This window comes from Ictidomys tridecemlineatus, chromosome 7 (genome assembly GCF_052094955.1).
Source record: "Ictidomys tridecemlineatus isolate mIctTri1 chromosome 7, mIctTri1.hap1, whole genome shotgun sequence".
In the NCBI taxonomy this organism is placed as follows: domain Eukaryota; kingdom Metazoa; phylum Chordata; class Mammalia; order Rodentia; family Sciuridae; genus Ictidomys; species Ictidomys tridecemlineatus.
In genome coordinates, this window is record NC_135483.1 from 33157572 (window position 1) to 33181236 (window position 23665).

At 41.7% G+C, this 23665-nt stretch overlaps 1 protein-coding gene across 3 annotated transcripts in view; it reads right to left on the reverse strand.

Annotated features, from left to right (window-relative positions):
* Window positions 1-18405, reverse strand: part of Baalc (BAALC binder of MAP3K1 and KLF4) — a 76201-nt gene extending 57796 nt beyond the window's left edge. Inside the window, exon 1 of one of the 3 annotated variants that reach the window (XM_021724944.3) lies at window positions 17313-18379. In XM_021724944.3, the coding sequence (XP_021580619.1) occupies window positions 17313-17472 (160 nt within the window). In that variant the 5' untranslated portion in view covers window positions 17473-18379. Of the gene's footprint in view, window positions 1-17312 lie in introns of all 3 variants that reach the window. The other 2 variants (XM_005316280.4, XM_078016835.1) reach the window with 2 other exon arrangements.
* Window positions 18406-23665: the final 5260 nt, after the last annotated feature.

Genomic DNA, 23665 nt, shown 5'->3' on the forward strand with positions numbered 1-23665 from the left:
TTGCTTCATGCAAGAGAGCAGAGTCCAAGGCCAAAAGACCATTCTAGGGAGATCCAACATGGTGGCGGGCACGGAGAGATCAAACCTCTGACCTCTTCAGCTGCCCGGGCATAGGGAGTCATAAACTGTCTAAATGCTGTTTGCTCAGGATCACTAGGCACTGCAGAGCTGACGTGGATCTGGGGCAAACAGTCCGGGCCTCTCGGAACACACACCGAGCCCGGATCGGCTGCATCCAAGCTCTCATTTGCCTGCTTCTCGCAGCCAAACCGCTATGACTCAGCACTAACAATCCCGCCGAAACAACTGGTCAGCCCTTCTGATCCTACGGAAGTCAATGCCAACCGAGCCTTCATAGGCAGTGGCCACAGGATTGAAACGGGGCTTGGGAGAGATAGTCAGGACCCACCCATTGCATTGGTCACCCGGCAAAGGGAACGAACTGTCACCATTTGCATGGGATACCACCATGGCGGAGAACTGACGTCACCAAAACGCGGTGGAGGAGATAACTTCATTGAAACCAGTGGCAACAGGTGTGTAATCCCCTAGCCTTCCCTCTCCACACAGCGGGGAAACCTTAAGGGCCCCTCCCCCCTCCCAGCTCTCCTGTGAGCTCGATAACCAGAACGAGGGAATCAAGAGTGGCGCGGGACTCGCGGTGCAGAACTCCCGGCTACCACTCCCACCAGTGCTGACAACTGAGGTCCCTTGCACCAGCAACCAGGAGCGTGGCTACCAGAGGGCAAGCAAATTCGTTGAGCCCCAAGCTCTAGAAACTTGGGGTCCGAGGGAATGGCAAACAGGGAGAGTGTGCCTAGGCGTTCATGAAAACAGAGCTCCCAGGAGCAGCAGACCTGGCCTGTAGCCAATATTGTGGTGAGCATCACCAGTGAGCCGGGCCTGGCTTGAGGAAAAGAGGGGAAGTGTCTAGACACAAGAGAAGGCCCTAGGCACCCAGGATTGGAGACCCGCCCAGTCTGGGAGGAAGAGCTGCTGCACAGTGATTGGTTCCCGCCTATTGAGAGGAGAAGCTTGGCCCAGTGGGCACAGCTCCACCTACTGGAAGATAAGTTAATCAAACTCTAAGACTGCATTTATTAATTTTTTTTTAATTTGGGTTTTTTTTATTTTTATTTTTTTGTTTTTGTAAATAATTTTTTAAATTTTAAAAAAATTTTTTTTATTTTTTTAAATTTTTTATTTTATTTTTTTTAAATTTTCATTTTCATTTTTTTAATTGTCTTTTCATTTCTTTTCAATTCTCTTATTCCCCCTTCCTCGAATTCTATCTGCTTACTCTCATTCTCTTTAATGACTTCTTCCCTTCCTTTCTAATACCTTTTCTCCCAAGCATCAAATAAATTTATAGGAGTAAACAGTAACTCAGCAGTCAAACAGAACAAGAAGTAACATGAGCAGCATGAAAAAGCAAGGAAGAAAGGGAGTACAAACAATGCAGGACAGCCTAAATATTCAGGAGGACCTAGAGCCATCAGAAAAATGGTCATATAAGGAACTCAAGAAATACCTTAGACAGATGGAATGGAACCTTAAAGAGGATACGAGACAGCAAATTCAAATAGTGAAAGAATACATTGAAAATGAATTACATAAAGATGCTTAACTTCTTCTTTTATCTGTTTATCAGGAAATAGAGATTATTAAAAAATCAAACAATAATTCTAGAAATGAAAGAAACTATAAGCCAAATTAAAAACTCAATTGAGAGTATCACTGAGTGGAAGTAGAAGCCAGAACATCAGATAATGAAGACAAAATATTTCATCTTGAAAAGAGTCTAGCCAACTCAGAAAGGCTGGTTAAAAATCACGAGAAAAACATCCAAGAGATATGGGATAACATAAAAAAAAACAAATTTAAGAGTCATTGGGATAGAGGAAGGCACAGAGTTCCAAACCAAGGGAATGAGTAACCTGCTGAATGAAATAATTACAGAAAACTTTCCAGAAATAAAAAAGGAAACGAATATACAAATTGTAGATGCATACAGGACATCGAGCACACAAAATCACAGTAGACCAACGCCAAGACACATTGTTATGAAGATATCCAATATACAAAACAAAGAGAAAATATTAAAATCTACAAGAGAAAGGAGACAGATTACATTCAGGGATAACCCAATAAGGTTAACAACTGATTTTTCATCAGACACTGAAAGCAAGAAGATCCTGGAACAACATATTTCAAACACTGAAAGACAATGGATGCCAACCAAGAATTCTGTATCCAGCAAAATTAAGCTTCAGGTACGACAATGAAATAAAAATCTTTTATGATAAACAAAAGCTAAAAGAATTTGCAGCCAGAAAACCAGCATTGCAAAGTGTCTTGAGCAAAACACTACACGAGGAAGAAATGAAAAACAATAACCAAAACCATCAGTGGGAAGTGCCTCGGTAAAGACAGAGGACGGGGGAAAGCTAATCATGGAGAAACCAACTAACTTAGAAAAAAAAAAAAGATAAATAAACATGGCAGGAGGTACAAACCATATATCAATAGTAACTCTAAACGTTAATGGCTTAAACTCTCCAGTAAAGCGACATAGGCTGGTAACATGGATTAAAAAAACAAATCCAACAATATGCTGCCTCCAGGAGACACATCTGATTGGAAAAGACATACACAGGCTCAAGGTGAAAGGTTGGGAAAAAATATACCACGCACATAGTCCTCCTAAGCAAGCAGGGGTGGCCATCCTCATATTGAATAAAATCGACTTCAAGACTAAGTTAATCAAAAGGGATAAGGAAGGACATTATATACTGTTAAAAGGAACCATTCACCAACAAGACATAACAATTATCAATATTTATGCACCAAATAATGGTGCTGCGACGTTCATAAAACAAATTCTCCAAGTTCAAGAATCAGATAGACCACAACACAATAATTATGGGTGACTTCAACACACCTCTCTCACCATTGGACAGATCCTCCAAACAAAAGTTGAATAAAGAAACTATAGAGCTCAATATTGCAATCAATAACCTAGACTTAACTGACATATATAGAATATATCAACCATCATCAAGTGGATATACTTTTTTCTCAGCAACACATGGATCCTTCTCAAAAATAGACCATATATTATGCCATAGGGCAACCCTCAGTAAATATAAAGGGGTGGAGATAATACCATGCATTTTATCTGATCATAATGGAATGAAACTGGAAATCAATGATAAAAGAAGAAAGGAAAAACCCTACATCACATGGAAAATGAACAATGTTACCGAATGATCAATGGGTTACAGAAGACATAAAGGAGGAAATCAAAAAATTCTTAGAGATAAATGAAAATACAGACACAACATATCGGAATCTATGGGACACAATGAAAGCAGTTTTAAGAGGGAAATTCATCGCCTGGAGATCATTCCTCAAAAAAAGGAAAAACCAACAAATGAGCTCACACTTCATTTCAAAGCCCTAGAAAAGGAAGAGCAAAACAACAGCAAATGTAGCAGAAGGCAAGAAATAATTAAAATCAGAGCAGAAATCAACGAAATTGAAACAAAAGAAACTATTGAAAAAATAACAAAACTAGGGCTGGGGATGTGGCTCAAGCAGTAGCGCGCTCGCCTGGCATGCCTGCGGTCCGGGTTCGATCCTCAGCACCACATACAAACAAAGATGTTGTGTCCACCGAGAACTAAAAAGTAATAAATAAAATTCTCTTTCTCTCTCTCTCTTTAAAAAAAAAAAAGAAAAAATAACAAAACTAAAAGTTGGTTCTTTGAAAAGATAAGATTGACAGATCCTTAGCCATGCTAATGAAGAGAAGAAGAGAGAGAACTCAAATTACTAACATACAGGATGAAAAAGGCAATATCACAACAGATGCTACAGAAATACAGAAGACAATTAGAAATTATTTTGAAAACCTATATTCCAATAAAATAGAAGACAGTGAAGACATCGATAAATTTCTTAAGTCATATGATTTGCCCAGACTGAGTCAGGAGGATACACACAATTTGAACAGACCAATATCAATGGATGAAATAGAAGAAGCAATCAAGACTACCAACCAAGAAAAGCCCAGGACTGGATGGGTATACAGCAGAGTTTTACAAAACTTTTAAAGAAGAATTAATACCAATACCTTTCAAGTTATTTCAGGAAATAGAAAAAGAGGGAGCTCTTCCAAATTCATTCTATGAGGCCAACATCACCCTGATTGCGAAACCAGACAAAGATGCCTCAAAGAAAGAAAACTACAGACCAATATCTCTGATGAACCTAGATACAAAAATCCTCAATTCTGGTGAGTCAGATACAAAGGCACATCAAAAAAATTGTGCACCATGATCAAGTGGGATTCATCCCTGGGATGCAAGGATGGTTCAATATATGGAAATCAATTAATGTTATTCACCACATCAATAGACTCAAAGATAAGAACCATATGATCATCTCGATAGATGCAGAAAAAGCATTCAACAAAGTACAGCATCCCTTTATGTTCAAGACATTAGAAAAACTAGGGATAACAGGAACTTACCTCGACATTGTAAAAGCTATCTATGCTAAGCCTCAGGCTAGCATCATTCTGAATGGAGAAAAATTGAAGGCATTCCCTCTAAAATCTGGAATAAGACAGGGATGCCCTCTATCACCACTTCTATTCAATATAGTTCTTGAAACACTGGCCAGAGCAATTAGACAGACGAAAGAAATTAAAGGCATAAAAATAGGAAAAGAAGAACTTAAATTATCACTATTTGCAGATGACATGATTCTATACCTAGAAGACCCAAAAGGGTCTACAAAGAAACTACTAGAACTAATAAATGAATTCAGCAAAGTGGCAGGATATAAAATCAACACGCATAAATCAAAGGCATTTCTGTATATCGGCGACAAAACTTCTGAAACGGAAATGAGGAAAAACACTCCATTCACAATATCCTCAAAAAAAAATAAAATACTTGGGAATCAATCTAACAAAAGAGGTGAAAGATTTATACAATGAAAACTACAAAACCCTAAAAAGAGAAGTAGAAGAAGATCTTAGAAGATGGAAAAATATACACTGTTCATGGATAGGCAGAACTAACATCATCAAAATGGCGATATTACCAAAAGTTCTCTATAGGTTTAATGCAATGCCAATTAAAATCCCAACAGCATTTCTTGTAGAAATAGATAAAGCAATCATGAAATCCATATGGAAAAATAAAAGACCCAGAATATCAAAAGCAATTCAAAGCAGGAAGTGTGAATCAGGCGGTATAGCGATACCAGATTTCAAACTATATTACAGAGCAATAGTAACAAAAACAGCATGGTACTGGTACCAAAACAGGCGGGTGGACCAATGGTACAGAATAGAGGACACAGAGACTAATCCACAAAGTTACAACTATCTTATATTTGATAAAGGGGCTAAAAGCATGCAATGGAGGAAGGATAGCATCTTCAACAAATGGTGTTGGGAAAACTGGAAATCCATATGCAACAAAATGAAACTGAATCCCCTCCTCTCGCCATGCACAAAAGTTAACTCAAAATGGATCAAGGAGCTTGATTTCAAATCAGACTCTGCATCTGATAGAAGAAAAAGTTGGCTCTGATGTACATATTGTGGGGTCGGGCTCTAAATTCCTTAATAGGACACCCATAGCACAAGAGTTAATAACAAGAATCAACAAATGGGACTTACTTAAACTAAAGTTTTTTTTCTCAGCAAGAGAAACAATAAGAGAGGTAGGGAGCCTACATCATGGGAACAAATCTTTACTCCTCACACTTCAGATAGAGCCCTAAATTCCAGAGTATACAAAGAACTCAAAAAATTAGACAATAAGATAACAAATAACCCAATTAACAAATGGGCCAAGGACCTGAACAGACACTTCTCAGAGGAGGACATACAATCAATCAACAAGTACATGAAAAAATGCTCACCATCTCTAGCAGTCAGAGAAATGCAAAGCAAAACCATCCTAAGATATCATCTCACTCCAGTAAGATTGGCAGCCATTATGAAGTCAAACAACAAGTGCTGGCGAGGATGTGGGGAAAAGGGTACACTTGTACATTGCTGGTGGGACTGCAAATTGGTGCGGCCAATTTGGAAAGCAGTATGGAGATTCCTGGGAAAACTGGGAATGGAACCACCATTTGACCCAGCTATTCCTCTTCTGAGTCTATTCCCTAAAGACCTAAAAAGAGCATACTACAGGGATACTGCTACATTGATGTTCATAGCAGCACAATTCACAATAGCTAGACTGTGGAACCAACCCAGATGCCCTTCAATAGATGAATGGATAAAAAAAATGTGGCATTTATACACCATGGAGTATTACTCTGCACTAAAAAATGACCAAATCATGGAATTTGCAGGGAAATGGATGGCACTAGAGCAGATTATGCTTAGTGAAGCTAGCCAATCCCTAAAAAACAAATACCAAATGTCTTCTTTGATATAATGAGAGCAACTAAGAACAGAGTGCAACTAAGAACAGTGCAGGTAGGAAGAGCAGGAAGAAAAGATTAAACAGACATGAGGTGGGAGGGAAAGGGAGAGAAAAGGGAAATTGCATGGAAATGGAGGGAGACCCTCATTGCTATACAAAATTACATATAAGAGGTTGTGAGGGGAATGGGAAAATAAACAAAGAGGGAAATGAATTACAGTAGATGGGGTAGAGAAAGAGGAGGGGAGGGGAGGCGGGATAGTAGAGGATAGGAAAGGTAGCAGAATACAACAGTCACTAATATGGCAGTATGTAAAAATGTGGATGTGTAACCAACGTGATTCTGCAATCTGCATTTGGGGTAAAAATTGGGAGTTCATAACCCACTTGAATCTAATGTATGAAATATGATATGTCAAGAGCTTTGTAATGTTATGAACAACCAATAAAATAATAAAAAAAAATAGATAAATTTTAAAAAAAGACCATTCTATATGATTTAAGTCTTTTGGGTATTGCATTATTTTAAGAAATATTTCAGTATTGGCCATGTAACATGTGAATGTATAGCTTATGTTTGCTTTAAGTACTCATTTTACACATTATTATTAAACATATTATTACTAAAGCAAAATCTTAATACCAGCAATCATGTTAGCAGACTTCTCCCTCCCCACCTATCTACTTCTAGATCCTGCTAATCTTACCTCCTCTCAGATCACAGCCTTAGGATGAATGACGCAGCTACCCTCCTGGCAATCTCTACCCAGTATCTGTTCTCTCCCTTTCTCCTTTGCCAAGAGGACCCTGATGCTCTTAGGATGGCACATGCTCAGCTACAAGTCTTGATTCTCTAGACTACTTTGCAGCCAGCAGGATGTCCCACAATTTTGGCCAATGAGAACCAAGCCAAGGTTACTGGGTTCTTTCTATCTCAAATAAGATGATGCAACATCTTAAAGCCACAAGGGTGAAATGTAGAGCCACAGAGGGGCCTGGTCCAGGAGAGCATCGTTGATCAGGTGCAGCAGCCTACCTCCAAACTTGTGGTGGAAACTATGAACTTGCTAAACTTGCCTTCTGTTCGTGCAGCCAAATAAAATACAGTACATGAGAAAGGTTCCCTCCGTGCAACAAATATCTACTCTTTGCTCAGTACTGTGCTGTACACTTGAGCTCCAACAGTGGGTGAGTGCACTGGGCCCTTGCCCCCATGGAATGAGGGAGTTCAGAAATAACAATAAAAGAGCAAGATAATGACTGTGGTGTTAGGAAGAAAATAACCAGACAATTACTGGGCAAGATAGTGTCACTGAGAGGGTGACATCTGAACCCAGAGCCAAAGGGAGAGATGGGGTTAATTATGTAAAGGGGCCTGACCTGTGGAGAGGAAGCATATTCTAGCAGTTGCCAACTCCTGGCAACTGGAAAGGACGTGCTGTGTTCAAAGAATAGAGAGGACTCAGTGTGGCTGGAACACTCTCAGTGAAAGAGGACAGAATAAACAATGCTGGAGAGGCAGCAGGGAATGAGTCAGGCAGGCCCCTGGAGAACAAGGAGAGGTATTGGGGTTCATTCCACCTATTAGTAGAAAGAGAAGCTATTAGAGGGTGTTAAACAAGACGGTGACAGGACGTGATAAATGTGCTTAAAAGATGGTCCTTCCCGTGCTATAAGAATGCATTTTCAAGGACAAGAATGGGAGCAGGCTGTTGCAGTGGTCCAAAGAAGGGGGTGGGCTCAGGGAGGGCCAGTGGAGATGTAGAGGAGACTGGCACCCAAATGGAGCTGCCTATGAGGTCCTCGTTATGGTTACAAGGAACAGCGTCATCTGTGCACTTAGAATCCTTTCCCTCCACTTAGGTTGCAGGGAAGTATGGTTAAAGATGTTTTTCAAACTCTGAAGAGGCAAGAAGTATACATAGTGGGTGATTAGAAAGAAAGAATTTGTAGCATGTATTTGATTTATTTTGGTATTCAGGGGAAGGAATAAGTTAGCCTTGGATAACATAGGGATTGTGACAGTGTATTAATAAGGAATCAGTAGAATTGCCAAAGGTGGCAAGACCCCTAAGTTTCTAGGACATGGATTGCTATGATATGTAGTCACATGTGAGCCTTTCCAGCAGTTCCAGACAGCTCAGAAACAGGGATGTAGGGAGCAGAGGGGGAGAGTGACCCAAGGCTTAAGACTGGCATGATGAGCACAGTCACACCCAGGGAGTCAAAGGGTCCTGGCTACTAGGAGGGACAGCACTGAAACTCTGGGCCCTTTATATTTGTGAATGCACTAATTCTTCTATGATTCCCATCTTACTGAGAAGTAAAACCAGAAAAACTAAGAAACCTCAAGTTGACACAGCTGATAACTGTCCATTATTCAAGTCAGATTCCTTAACTGAAGAACTATCCTGCCTCCAAGGAAAGTAGCTTGGATAGTGTTGGATTAAGAGAGCAGAGAGACACCTGAGGACTTGAGGCTGGAATGAACAAGGAGGAACTGTCTCATTAGTGAGGAAGTGTGGGAAGTTTAATCAGAAAGACCAGATCCGGGTTGTGTCTGCATCAAAGCATAGAGTAGTGGCTTGGAGAAGGTCAAAAGGTTCTGGGTGGGACTTCCCAGCCAAAGGACATCAGGCCAGCTGCCACTGACTCACCTTTGCCTAACTACCCACCAAAATGCCCAAGAAGACAGAGGAAAAAAACAAAACTCACAATATTGCCACCAATGAAGGTTAATAGGGAACCTAATCCTAGAATCTCGAAAAAATTTGTACCATTTGGAAAGCAGATGGAGCCAGATTAAGAACAACCTACTCAGGCTTCTGGTTTTACTTCCTTACACAAAAGCCACATGACAAGATGTAGGCAGACACTCCATACTTAGTGGATTGGACACACAGACACAGTGCATATGGATTGAGGCCAGCTGGAATACTAGAAAGCCAACCTGCTTGACTTCATGGGCATTTGAAACTAAGATAGGGAACTGGTCCCTACACCCAAACCCCCTACATGCATGCATACAAAGGCTGTGCCTCAACATCTGTAAAGGGATTGTACATTCCAGAAAACTGCTGGATAGAATATAAGACTGCATGCTCAGCACAAACCCAAACCCATTTTCAGGGGGTTGAGGTGGCATAAGAGGAACCACATTCACACAGTATGTATTTATAATAATAACTCTGTAACTGGCCAATGGTGCCTGGAGCCTTTCCACATAAGGCTCACAGCCTCTGGCTGCTGTCAGCAGAGAATACAACTACATTTGCTCAGTATGGAAAAAAATAAAGGGAGAAAAGTCCCTTCACTTATCCAGGGCCTTTTTTTCCTTGATCTTCCTCCATTCAAACAAGAATTTGGCTCCTGCTCTCTCCAAATATTTTCCTATACCCGGGAGAGAACAGTATTTTTTCTTGACCCTTGAGCTCCCAAATACTTTGGGAGATTTCCCCACACCTCCTGAACTTTAAACATCACCCACATCAAATGCACCATGTAAGTCTACAACCAGGTGCAGAATCTGAAGGATGAAGCCTGGAAGCTGACAGAGGTGGTGTTTTCTCCTGCATGTTTTTTAGACTTCTTAATTTATAAGGAACATGTATTGCATTTGAAACCACAGACTGTTACTCTGCCCATCTTTACCAGGCACCCCATGTGATTGGGATCTAGCTGATTCTCGGAGCATCCCTGCTCTGCAGAGACTAGCACAGCGAGGAGGTGGCCTAAGTGCCATTGAGCTGCAAATTCATGTTCTCAGCCCTGGAAGTACTGGCAGAAGGCTCCCACACCAGACAGATGGGTGGAGGAAGGTACTAAATGCATGTTTAGCAGTTTCAGTAAAATGGACATGGCCTGGGTTTGAAATGAGGGATGAATTCCCATCTAGGCTTTTTCACTTCTTAGCTGGGTGATCTTGCTCAGTTCCTGAAGTTCACTGAAACTAAGGTTTCCTCATCCAGTTAATGGTTATAACAATGGTTTATGAGGTTACTTTGGAGAATGTGAACTGGTATCCAAAAGGAAAATTCTCACATATAGTAGATAATCAATAAAAGCTATTTCACTCTAAATGTCAAAGAAATATGCCCAGTCTCAGGACACCAGTTGTATTGGAGTAGAACCTTAATGACTTCATTTTAATTTGATTGCTGCTATAAAGACTATCCCCAAATTAGGTTATATTGTTATGTTAGGGGTCAGGACTTCAATGTATGAATTTTGGGTGGAGTTGGGATGGACACAACTCAGTCCACAGCAACATTCTAAAAGAATTTCATCTGCACTGGATGGAGATGGTTAGGTGTGGGGTAGAGGGGGAGGAGAACATGGGAAGAAGTAAGGGGTCCTGGTAGCTAAACTAGAAGGGCTAGATCACAATTTGGACTAAGGCACAGGGTATACCCATCAAATCTGCACTTTAGATGGGAGCCCAGGTGATGCTCAGAATGGCCAGAGAAGCTCTGTAGGAGTCCTGGCAGGGACAGAATTTTGCAACAGAATCCAACTGGTCTGATGGAAATAGGTAGAGACTGCGGGCAATGCCTACCAAGACCAACAGGTTCAGACACCCAAGTTCTCTAATAAGCCAAATGGTCTTATCTGCAGGAAGGTGCTATGGGTCATAGGGCGCAGACCCTAGAGTGAAAGCAGGGCCTGAGGGGTCTAGTCTGAGGCATTGCTGAGCACAGGGCAGGCCAGGAAAAGACCCCTAGATGTCTGAGAGGAGTCTTTCATTCCTACCAGGTCCTCAACCATCAGAGGGTTTCTGAAATGCACTTAGGAAGCTCTTATACCCAGCCATGGAGTCACCTTAAACTCATCTCAGATTAGAGTCAGAATTGCCTTTCTTGTAAACAACAAAGGCAGGGTTTAATGGATCAAATGTCTAAGCCAAAAACATCCAAGATGAGAGGAAAGAGGTTATAAGAGACAGACCAAGCTTCATTTGCATAGCTCTCTCATTAATCCATTTACTCATTTTCGTAGCCATTCAACAAATGTGTGGTAGATGGTAGGCACGCAGACATTGATAAAGTGGTCCCCAACCTGGAAGAGCTCACAGCCTACCTGGACAGGCAAAGCACGAGCAAGCTTGGGCAATATGATCCGGTGAGTGCCGTGCCTGGGCTCCCAGGGCAGGCTTGATGCTCTGCCTGGGAGACAGGGCCATGAGGAAGTGAGACTTTCTAAAACTTCATAAACTGCACGGTTGACACCTGTTTCTTTTAGTGATTTTTGCAAAACAACCCTTATAACAGAAAGGCTGGTGTTTGGAAAGGGGCCTGAGGCAGATGGGACACGTTTCTGACTATGTAACCAATCATGTGGACAAGAACCCAAAAAAAGATGAGCAGATGGAACTGATGAGAAAAGACTTCATCAGCTCTGAGGTCTACAGGGAAAAAAATAGACACACAAAAAAAATTAGGAGATTATTCAAAAGAGCTCACTTAAGATGATACCATAGCCAGACACAGGGATACAATGGTGAATGAAAAGGCCCCTTACCTAACCTGACAGCCATCCTTAAGGGTAGCAGACATTGGTCATTAAGTTTTATAAAATATAATCACAGGCGGTAACTATTATGTAGAAGGGGTGGGGGTTGTCCCTCAGGAAGCCAAGGCATTCTCATGACCTGAGCTGCCTTCCTCAACCTCTCCCAACAGCAAAGGGTTCAAACACCTACTTCCTGAGCTAGGCTCCTGCATATGTCTGTACATGCACTACCTCCTTCCCAGGCAGAATAAATTGCTTGGTCCTCTGACACCTCCAACACTTTCCCTTCATGCTGTTCCAGTTCCATGCTGACCTGAAGTGTATCCACTTTTGTGTCTGTGTCTCCTGCATTATTAACCTCTTAGGTAAGATATGTTTCTTGACTTTATCTTTGTGCCAAATGTCTATTGAAGGAACAGAAGAGCAAATGTATTTCATCTTTAGTCTGTCAACACAGGGGAAAAAAATAAACCTGGAATATTCTCTTTATAGCACTATAACATGAATCAACATCAGCAATTTTAAACACTGAAGGTAAACAAGTTGAATTTTAACAGGAAAAAATGCAAAAAATCCCAACTGGTGGTTACTGAAACCAATAGTTCTGATGTAAGATTCACAGGGCGGGTAAAAAAACTAATTCAATATTTATTGAGTGCCACTTATATTCCAGTCACTGTCCCAGGTGCTGGGAATATAGCAGGGAAAATACAATGTCCCTAATGTCACAGAACTCCAATTGAATTAGAAAAAAAAAAAATCTAAGGGTTTTAAAAAAAAACCAAGCTTAGTGTGAGTCATCAAGGTAATATGGCAACAACAAGAACAGAAAAACAATCCTAACCTGATTTTACCTGCAGGAGGAGAGAGTTTACTTCTGTGGCCACTTTAGAATGTTCCAAGTGCCCTCTGCTGTTGAGCTGACAGTAGGAGTTTGGAGTTACCCTAGGTCCCTTGTATCTGGAAAGACTTTGACAAACCTAGTGGTATGTGTATAGGAATAGGGTTAGGCCCACAAGAGACATGAGAAATGATTAAGGAACTGCATGTGTCTGGCCTGGAGGAGGTTAGAGGAGGTGGAAAGCATTTTCAAGGATCAAAAGGAGCTAATTATTCAAGACTTAATCATATAAGTTCAGATTTCACCAGGTGGAAATCGCAGGGAAGATGCTCTGCAATGGCATGGGGAGACCCCCGTCCTAGGGAAGAGATATCGATGGGATATCTCAGGGACAATGCAGAGAAAATTGTTTGGTCAGAGAGACTGGACCATCTAGAGGATGTACTAAACTTTTGAGTACCATCAACTGCCAACAGAGAATTTTATAACAAATCTCTATGAACAAGAAAGGCAGTAGTTAGGAGTGTGGGCTTCAGAATCAGAGTTGGATCCCAGTCCTGAGCTGGAAAAGTTACTCAACTCTAAACCTCAATCCCTTTTGTAAAAAGGAAGGTGGTAACAGTTCCTATCTTATCCTGGGTATAAACATTAAATGATATGATTGACATAAACTGCCAAGTACACTGCCTGGCCCCTGATCAGTTGTCAATAAATGTTAGCTAATAGTAATTATTAAAGGCTTGTCATATTATTAGACTTTTATTTAGGTAAATCATTTTGCTGTCTCTAATTCTTCAAACTTCCTTAAACTAAGGGAATTTTCATACGATAATAATTTGAAATGTTGTCTTCTCTGGAGATATTAGAGAAAAGCCTAAGGGGAATATGTGAAAATTTTAAAAAGGGACTTGCAATTAAAGTGAGACAAAGCTAGGAAGTTACTAATGTATGGAATGGCTGAGCAAGGCTGGGTCACAGCAACCTCAGACTCCCCTTCTCCTTGGAGATTCCCATCTGACAACAGAAGTAAAACTCAGTCCAGCAAACTGATTTTATGAGGATTAAGTCATGTCAGACCCATTTAATTTCCTTCTTTGACGGAGGGCCTGATCTTGGTAATAGAGACATGATGGATATCAGACACTGGCTTCAGCTAAGTTTTAAATTCTAGCCTACATAATAGTCAAATCTAAAAATTTAGTTCAGTTCTGCTAGCTAGTGGAGATGGTCTCCAAGAACAGGGACCAGGGGCTTAGGATCACTTTTTGAGTGAGGAGAGACAAGACACTCCTTCCTCCATAGAAGTGAAAACATGCTCCCCGCCCCACAGTGAAGTACAGAATTAATTCAAGTTTTTACTGAATACTGTCATATGACACACCCTCAATCTGGATAAAGTATGAAAAATTAAAGTGGAATTTCAAAGCAGATATGCCTATTGGAGTTTTTCAGTAGACATGGCTATGGAGTTGGGGTGTGGAGACCTATGGAGTTTTGGGGCTGGGCCAGATGTTTCAGCAGAGTGTGATAAAGTTGGGCAGAGGCTTTTCTGTTTTAACAGGAGCTATGGGATCAGAAAGGTACTTGGAGGGACTGAGGTTAAACAGATTTAAGTGGGGAAGTTGAACAGCAAGCACTATAGGGAAGAGCTAAAGAGGGGGCATCTAGGAAGAGCTCATGGGAATTAAGGGCAAGTTTGGACAGAGAACCTGCTCATTCAGAAAATCTTCATGAGACACCAACCTGTGTCACACATTTGCTAAGCATAGAAGACACAAAGAAGAGTTGGGTCCATTCCCTACCTTCTATGGTCCTGAGGTTAAGGTAGCCAGAAGAAAGGTGATTTCAATTTGACAATAAAGGAGAGTGACTGGGGCCCAGAAAGAAAGGGTTCTTGAGGACTAAGGGTACCAGAAGTTAAGTAAGAGCTTTGAAGTGGTTGAGGTAGAGTGCAGACTGGGACAGTTCACCAAGAGTCCATTTGCTTGGGTAGATGACTTCCAGAGACCTTCCCTAGCTCTAAAATCCACTGCAAAACCATTGTACTGGACTGGGTTGATTTTTTTTTTTTTTAACAATATGGACTCTCCTGAATCCAGTACTTCCGTTTGTTCCCCCTCCAACAGAAATGGACTGCTAGGAATAGGAAAAACTGATCTTCTAGCTTCCTATGACCACCTAGTCACCAAGGTCCATTAGGTGTCCCCTAATGGGATTAAATTCATGGTTAAAGCACTGATGGGACTAGGTGAAGCAGAAAGGGGGGGAAAAAAAGAATCCAAGCTAATTTCCCAGGGTGGCAGAAACCCAGGAGATTTGTAGTTTTCTCAGATGTCCCACTGACTGAAGATGACCAGTTTCCAGGCTGAAAAGCCACAGGAATCAAGCCACTCTTCCAGAGACCCCCAAGAATACCAGTGCACTCCAAGAGAAGCCTTGGCTTAACCTCTGTCTTCAGAAATGTTCCTCTGCTCCAAGGCTGATGGGAATTTCTAGGGAATTGAAATGCTGCTGCCCATCTAAGAGTCTGGCCAATTTTAGACTACTGTCCTGGAGCGGCAGCTGAATCCATCCTAGGTATGATGCAGATCTTCGGGACCATCTGCCTGGCAAGACTGTCCCATGTTTGGCAAAGTTCCATGAACAGCGTGCCTGTCCCAGTCCCCACCTGTTGCAAGGATCAGATCTCCTGATGGATGGGATCTGAGTTAGGATGGCAGAGAAATAAGTGAATAAATGTTAGGAAAGACTTGAGGAGCATATATGTACATATTTATCCAGTCCATAACAACTCTCACATCCATTCTCTCTCTCCCTCCCTCCCTCCCTCTCACCCCCCTCTCTTTCTCACACCATACAGGGCCAGTCACCAAGGCAACCGTTCTCTGAAGCTGTACTTTGTTCTTTTTCATGCCAGATCTTTTCAATCTTATTTCCTTGCTGTGCAGCCCTGGCCTTGAACTCTGCAGAGAAGTACCACTACTTCCTTGGGAAATACTTTTACATCCAAAATGTACAAGTCCCTTTAGAGGCTCATGTCTTATCTTCATCTTGACACTGAATGTGACCGACACACCACCTGGGAACTTGATGGAAGCATTGGCCACACAAAATAATCATTATGATTGCTTCTCTGAGTCAGGAAATTTAGAGAGAAATCCAGTGTTCTGACAGCTTTCACAGACTGTTCTCAGTTAAAAAAAAAAAAAAAAAAAAAAAGTGGGGGTGGGGGTGGGGTGAGGTGTGAATTTTCTTATGTGGAAAAAGGAGCCAGGCCAGGCACATGCCCTTAGTCTCAACTACTAAATAAGCTGAGGCAAGAAATTCATTTCAGCCCAGGATCCAAGGCCAGCCTGGGCAACACAGCCAACCCCATATTGTTTAAACAAACAAAACCAGCATTGGTCCTAAAAGATGGGGAGTCCTATCCTCACAGCTAACATGGCAGCTCTTAATTTAAGAGGCATTGATTTAGCGTTATTAGTCTCAAAAGTAGTTTACATTTTTTTTCTTCCTCCATAAAATACACATTATGCTTCAAATTAACCCTATTTTTAAATTTTAAATTTCATCATTCAAAAATGCCTATATAAAGCAGTCAGAAAACAAAACTTTTTAAATCCAAATATCAATCTGGCTTTTGACATCATCCATGTAATAAGCAGTGATTTTTTTCTTTTTAGTGTCACCAACACATGATCAAAGTTTAATACATAGCAACAGTTTTCATCTCTGTAGTTATTAGAGTTTGCTTGAAAAAAAATCCTTTGTTGTGACTGGACTAGAAAGTTCTTTGCAAATCCTATCAGATTTCTGGTGGCTAGAGAATGACCTAGGTAAGAGTATTCAATTTGTAGTAAAAAAAAAAATTAATGCCCTGTCTTATATTCAGACGACAGGGGGTAGGGAAGGAAGTTCTGCACTATTAAATAACTGCCTGAAAAGTAAGTTAAAGTAATAGGGTAGGCATGCATTTATTTGGCCCTGATTTTGGAAGCCCAACAGGAAGGATTAGGGAAGCAACAAGAAGACTCCACCCAGGGGATCCTACTCCGGTGTCTTATCTATAAATCAAAGGAGAGGGGCCAGGTGGCCAGTGGATGAAACCACTGGGTACGCAGGTGGCCAGACAAGAAGCTGGACCAGAGCTAGGCAAAGGCAAACCGGGTCGGGTGGGAGACGTGGTGTGGGCTGTGAGGTAGGTGTATGGACCAGATGGGTAAATCCTCCCACCCATCCTTCCCCGGTCGGTTGGCGCATGCACTGGCCAAGGCAAAGAAGCGTTGGGTTGGTGGGAAGCTCGGGGGGATTAGCTCAGCCCTATGTAAGCGGCTCCTGTTGACCCCAATCCCACACCCCAGCTTGAGTGGGCAGGTCCTGTCACTGTCCCCCTCTCCATCCCCCATCGGTCCATAAGGGTCCTTTGCTTCCCCTGCTGCCTGCACCCCTCCGGCTTCTCTCTGGATGGCCAGGGCCGCGGCCAGGCGGGGGTCTGCAGGCTCACTCACCCGCGTGCAGGCCGCCGGCCTCGGGGCCAGTGTCGGGGCCAGCGGCACTGGGCTGCGCGTCCGAGTCGGTGTAAGTGAGCCAGGTGGACTCTGTCTCCCGGGTCCAGCTCTCGTAGTAACGGGGCTCGATGGCATCAGCCCTGCTCCCGCCGCAGCCCATCCTCCCGCGCTGTGATCTTGTCCGGCGGCCACTCGGCTAGCTGCTGGCGCTGTGGCTCAGCCCGGGCGGCGCAGCCCCGGCCCGAGGGAAGGTGGCGGCAGCGACATCGCTTCGGAGCCGGCGCTGAGCTCCTGCAGCGCCTGCTGCGCCTCCTCTCTGCTTTGAGGCCCTCCCCCTCCCCACCTCCCCTTACCTCTTCCCTCCCAGTTCTCCCCCGACCCGGTCCCAAATCCCTTCTCTCTATCCCCTTCCTTGGTGCTCGGGAGCAGGCCTGGATGTGCGAGCCACCCGCAGCAGCCAGCAGCGAGAGGAGGGTCCCGGGAAGGACACAACCCCGCCTGCCTGGATTATGGTTCCCAGGAGACTATCCATCCATTCACGCATAATCCACCCACCCACGTACTTGTCCTTCCTTCCTTCCTCCCTTGCTCCCTCCCTTCTTTTCTAGAAAGGGGCTCACAAGCTTTCTGGCCACTTGTTCTAAAAGCAGTGGAGCCGGACACAAGGAAACTGGGGAGACAGTGTTGCCACCAAGAATTCAGGAGAAGAGTGAGTGCCCTATCTTGGCTGGTTTGGGGAATGGGACCTATGATTTCAGAGAATGGGGCCACATCCTGTCCATAATACCCCTTCCAGTTCTGCAACTTCACGATTCTCTGAAGTTTGTTCTCAAGGGGAAAAAAAAAAGATCACCAGGACCATCCAGGACCCCTCCCTGGGTGATGTGGGAGTCATGGCAGGGTTCCCTCCCAGCCCAGGAGTGGCCTTGACTAGTTCCACAATTCCACCACCCAATATTCAGCCTTTCTTTCTCTGGTACACTCTAAAGTCCATATGGGTTCAGACCTAGAGCTCAGACTTGGATAAGCTTCTGAATTTATCTGTACAAAGAAACTAGAACAGGAGGTAAAAGAAGGAAACCATCCTAGAGGGATGGGAAAGGTGAAGAGTTTAGAAGAATAAATCCTCAATGACCAGTCTGTCCTAGAATAGAATACGGTGTTAAATATCATATTCACTTATTCAATGTATGTTTGCTAAATTCTTATGGTGAAACATTGTTGTAGTACATATAATTAGCCATATAATTAATCATATATATTACTTATTGTATGTAGATTATAGCATATTCTATTTAACACAGCAAAGTATACATAACACAACATAAAGGTTTAGTATTCATTATATCCTACATCATGTGTAGAATGTACACTAAAGGACAATGTATGTAATATTTAGCATGTAGAATCTAGTAGGTAGGTCAAGTCCAGAGCTTAACCAGGCACATAATAAATAGGCCCCCAATAGTCACTGGAGGAATAATGAAGTATCCTTTTGTAGTAATGAAATTCACTTTAATTATTGCAATTCAGTCCTAAAAGCTTGGGTTGGAGCTGTAAGAGGCCCTTGAGATGGGAACTAACAAGAATCTGGGGAGCACAGACTTATCGGTTCAAGACCAGGGGTGGTGGTTCCTCATGCTGAGATCAGAGTCCATATGAGAGAAACCAGTCAGAATAAAGAGTGCCTCAGTTGGAAGATGCTCAGAGGGTTCCAGAAAATGAAATAAAGCCCTGGAGCAAGGGCCTGGTGAGAAAAGGAATCCAAGTGAATGTGATGTGAGATTGAATAGGCCAGAGCCTGATACAGGGGTGGAAAGGACCATAGAAAAAGATTTGAACTTTTTTCTTTAAAACAAACAAACAAAACCCCAGGAAATGCTGGAAGGCTTTAAGCCACACACTGCCAACATCAGATCTGCTTTAGGAAACCATCACTCCGGAGGCAAATGGAAAATGGGTGCACACAGAGCCCAGAGGGTATTCTGGAGGCTCCTAGAAAGAAAAAATGATGTTGGAGGATTCAAGCTTTTGAGTTAGTAGGATTGCCAATTACAGAGGAAGGAAATATCAGAGGTAAACATACTGACTTGGAGAGATCTGGAAATGGTAGGTGGACAGGAATATTGGTTTTGCTTTCTCTGTTCATTTACCCACAGTCTACTGAATTCCAAAATTTTTATATAGAAAATTCCAGAAACAACTCAAACTGTGCACCATTCTGAGTAGCATGATGAAATTTTGTGCCATCCCACTCTGTCCTGCCTGGGACCTGAATCACCCCTTTATCCAGTGTATTCATGCTGAATATACTACCTGCCTGCTATAGTTTGGTTCAAAATGATCCCCAAAGCCCCATGTGTTAAAGGCTTAGGACCATATTGACACTATTAGGAAGCAGCAGAAACCTTAAGAGATGGAATATAGTGGGAGATCTTCTGATCATTGGAGGCATGCCCTTGAAGAAGGTCCTGGGACACCAGTCTCTTCTTATTTTACTTCCCTGCCATAAGATGAATGGCTTGCTCTACCAAATACTCCTACCATGATGTGCCACCTTGCCACAGGATCAATGAATCACCGACTAAAACCTCTAAAACTGAGCCACCATAAAAGTTTTTTCCTTATAAATTATCTTAGTTATCTGTAACAGTAACAAGAACCTGGCTAATACACTGCCCATTTGTCACTTAGCACACATCTTGGTTATCAGATGGACTGTCTTATTATCAATATATTGTTTTAATTGTTTTATTATTTTTGTTAATCTATGTACCTAATTTAAAAGTGAAGCTTTATCATACACTAGGTTTTGTGTTTTTTTTTTTTTTTTCCTGGAGAAGAGGATTCATGGAAAGCCATATACCACCCATCTACATTTCAGAAGTTATAAAGCAAATTAGCAAACTTAAGTAAAACACATTCTGTCTTTTTACCTTGACAGGTTTTCTTCAGAATGACCTGTATGGCCAGGTTCCAATTCAAATTCTCTGTTAAAATTTCGTCTTTGGAGTTCTGTACTGAATATGGCAGAGCAGGCAGAACTGACCCACTCACTATTCTTTCTACCACCAGTTTAGGCCTGCTCTCCAGGTCCTTGTAAGCAGTGTCCTTGTAGGCCCACAAGTCACAGGTCCATTCATGCATCCCTTCCACAAATAGCTGCCCTTGCCTTGTTTTGAATGGAACCACTAACATTTCAGAACAGAGGAGATGGCTGTCAAATAGCTTAGGTTGAGATAAGTCACTCATTCCACACATACTTCTGAGTATCTGCCGTGTATATTTTAAGCTTCTTGAGGAAAAGGACATTGTCTCATTCATCTTGGGATCTTCAGGTGGAATTAATTCAATGTCTTCCTATAATCCGAATCCATCTAACATTTGCGTAATTGATGAATAACAAGAAGTAATACAGGGATGTGATTGAATATAAGTTCTAGAATCCCTTTGACTTTAAGGTTTGACTCTGCCACTTAACAATTGGATGGCCTTGGGCAGATTATTTAACCTCTCTGTGCCTCAGTTTCTACATCTGTAAGTGGAAATAATTATGTGTGTATGTGAAAAGGTCTTGGAATTTGTTTGACATGTTGAAAAAATTTGAAAATGGTAGTCATTTTTCTTCCTTTTCCCTTCCTGATGTTACTGCTGACAACCTTCCTGCAAATAAAAGTTCTTATTACCAATCCTACATAATCATTGATAATATAACATTCTGTTTTTTTCCATAGAATTTCTTCTTGCAAGAATATAACACAATAGATTCAGAGATTTTTTAAAAAATTATTTTACTTTTATTCTTTTGGTGCCAGGAATTGAACCCAGGAGTGCTTTACCACTGAGGTTTATCCCTAGCCTTTTTTGGTTTTTATTTGGAGACAGGGTCTCACTGTGTTGCTGAGGGTCTTACTAAGTTGCTGAGACTGGCCTTGGATTTGAGATCCTTCTGCCTTGGCCTCCCCAGTTGTTGGCATTATAGGTGTGCATCACTGTACCCAGGTATCTAGAGAATTTTTGAACTTGGCAGATGGTTGGTTGTTATTTGTTTACCAGCTAGGAAATTATAGCTCAGAGAATTTTCTGAAATTTCCCAAAGTCAGAGTATAGTGACCTCTGCAGAGCTGAAGTCACAGCTGTGCTTTTTAAAATTATAGTTCCCTAGTTGAGATTGAATTTTCTCCCAAATCCTAAGGAGTCACTTAATAAATGTTAATATTTTTTCACATCTATTACATTTTTATATATCTTAATTCATCTGTTCAGAGTCTTTAACTTGACTGACTTGAATTGGTCATCCTTTTCCATTAAGTGTAAAAGCAAAAACATAATCAAAAGGGGATTGAAAAGCCTTTGTCAAAACCCTCCAAAACAAGTAAATTATGTCTATAAAAACTATTGTTGAGTGGTGTTTGTTATGAGATGGGATTCTCCAAAGTGTATGTGGCTTTAAGATCCCCTATAGTGGGTGCCACCTCTGGCTTATTTCTATGGAAACTAGAATGAAGCCTTAGGGCACAAAACCCTTCTACTTCCAAGGTCTCACTTCTGTGGCCTTGTATCAGTGGGCAGAGCCCGACCATTGTGAGAAAGGAGAACTTTGGTAAGGTAGACAGAAGTCTCAGCAGGAACCTAACCTGCCTTCAGAACAGTCATTTAAAAGGAATAATGATTGATTTGCTGCCTTACAGGCTTCAATATTTCCCAGAAAAGAAATAGTACAAACAAGGTACAATAGAAGCAATAATTCTGGGCCAGTGCCAAGTAGACTCCTGTATGTCCTTTCAGTCCTGAATGCCCAACCTCACTAGTGCCACCCCACTGCTCCAGTTTCAGGGAGCAGGCCAGAATCGGAGCCCCAGCCCTCGCCCCAGAGGAGTGAAAGCAATTCCACTGAGCAGCATCCCAAGTTCCCTGATCTTGTCTGGTTGATACCTCTACATCAATCTATAAGTTGTAATTTAGTTGTAAAGGAAGAGAAGCCAAAGTCAGCACCCCAGGCACCACAGTGATTCCACTCCCCATTTCTGGAGGAAAAAAATCAGAAAGTGTCACTTGACAGGAGCCATTCATGCATCTCTTCCCTTTAAAGAATAACTGCATCTCCCAGGAAATGAATGGGACACCCAGAATTCAGGGGATGCAGAGAGATGAGGTCAACGTTTTGACCAACATGGTGGAACTGAGAAAGGAAAACTGAAGTATTAAAATGGCAAGAGGATAAATCAATTTTTAAAAAATTTGGTTTAGGAGGCTAGAAAAAAATAGGGAATTTTGCAGAAAGAAATTGGATATGTTACCACAGAACATTTATATAGGAAATGAAATTTCAATGGGAAACTAAATACTGTATAGTTAATTCTTCCTCCACTTAGCAATTTTTAAACCAAGTAATTCTCATAAGAAGAGTAGCCAGCTCCTTAAAATTAATGCTAGAGAGATCAGCAAGTTCTTTGCATGATTATGAAACTTTTCAGAATCTTTCAGTGGCTAACTTAATGTTCTGTAGCGTTATCATACCCCAAATTAAAACTTTATCATGCTTTATCATACCTCAAATTAAAACATTGGACAAAGCAGTTCCCGATGTTTTCACATTTCTGACTTTATTCTGGTGTAGTGCTAGCTAATTGATATAATGTAATGAATAACCCATTTGCTCTCTCAAGACCTTTAGAGCCATCACTTTCTGTTTCATCTATGAGGTGAGTTCATAATAAATGCTTTCTCTTCTACTGGAACAAAGAAATTTTGAGTAACTTACTAAAGGGTACTATAAATGTCGGGAACAGAAAAATTAGAGTCTAGATTTCTTAGTTCATAAACAGGGAGTCTCACTTCTCTTAGAGAAAGAGCAGACTATAAATTTCTCTCCATGCTTGGAGAAAGAGCATTTTTTATGGCTCCATGTATTTGGACAGCATTTTTGAAGAGCAGTGGTTTCAATACTACATATCAGCTCTCTGTGTACATGTCCATTAAGATTTTGACAGCATGTGTGTTTATCCATTCTTGCTGCTATAACAAAATATACTAGGCTGGCTAACTTGCAAACAAATTGATTTTTCATGGCTCTGAAGGTTGAGAAGTCTAAGAGCAAGGTGTCCACAGATTCAGTGTCTGGTGAGGGTTGCTTTCTGCTTCCAAGATGGCACCTTCTTGCCATGTCCTCATATGGGAGAAGAGCCTGGAAGGGCTAGCTGACCATCTTTAATCTCTTTTATATAGGCTCTAATTCCATTCCTGAGGATTGGACTTAATCCCTTGTGATTTAATCACTTTCCCAAAGACTCCACCTCTCAATAGTATCACACTGGAGATTAAGTTTCAACATGAATTTAGGGGGGTGGGGA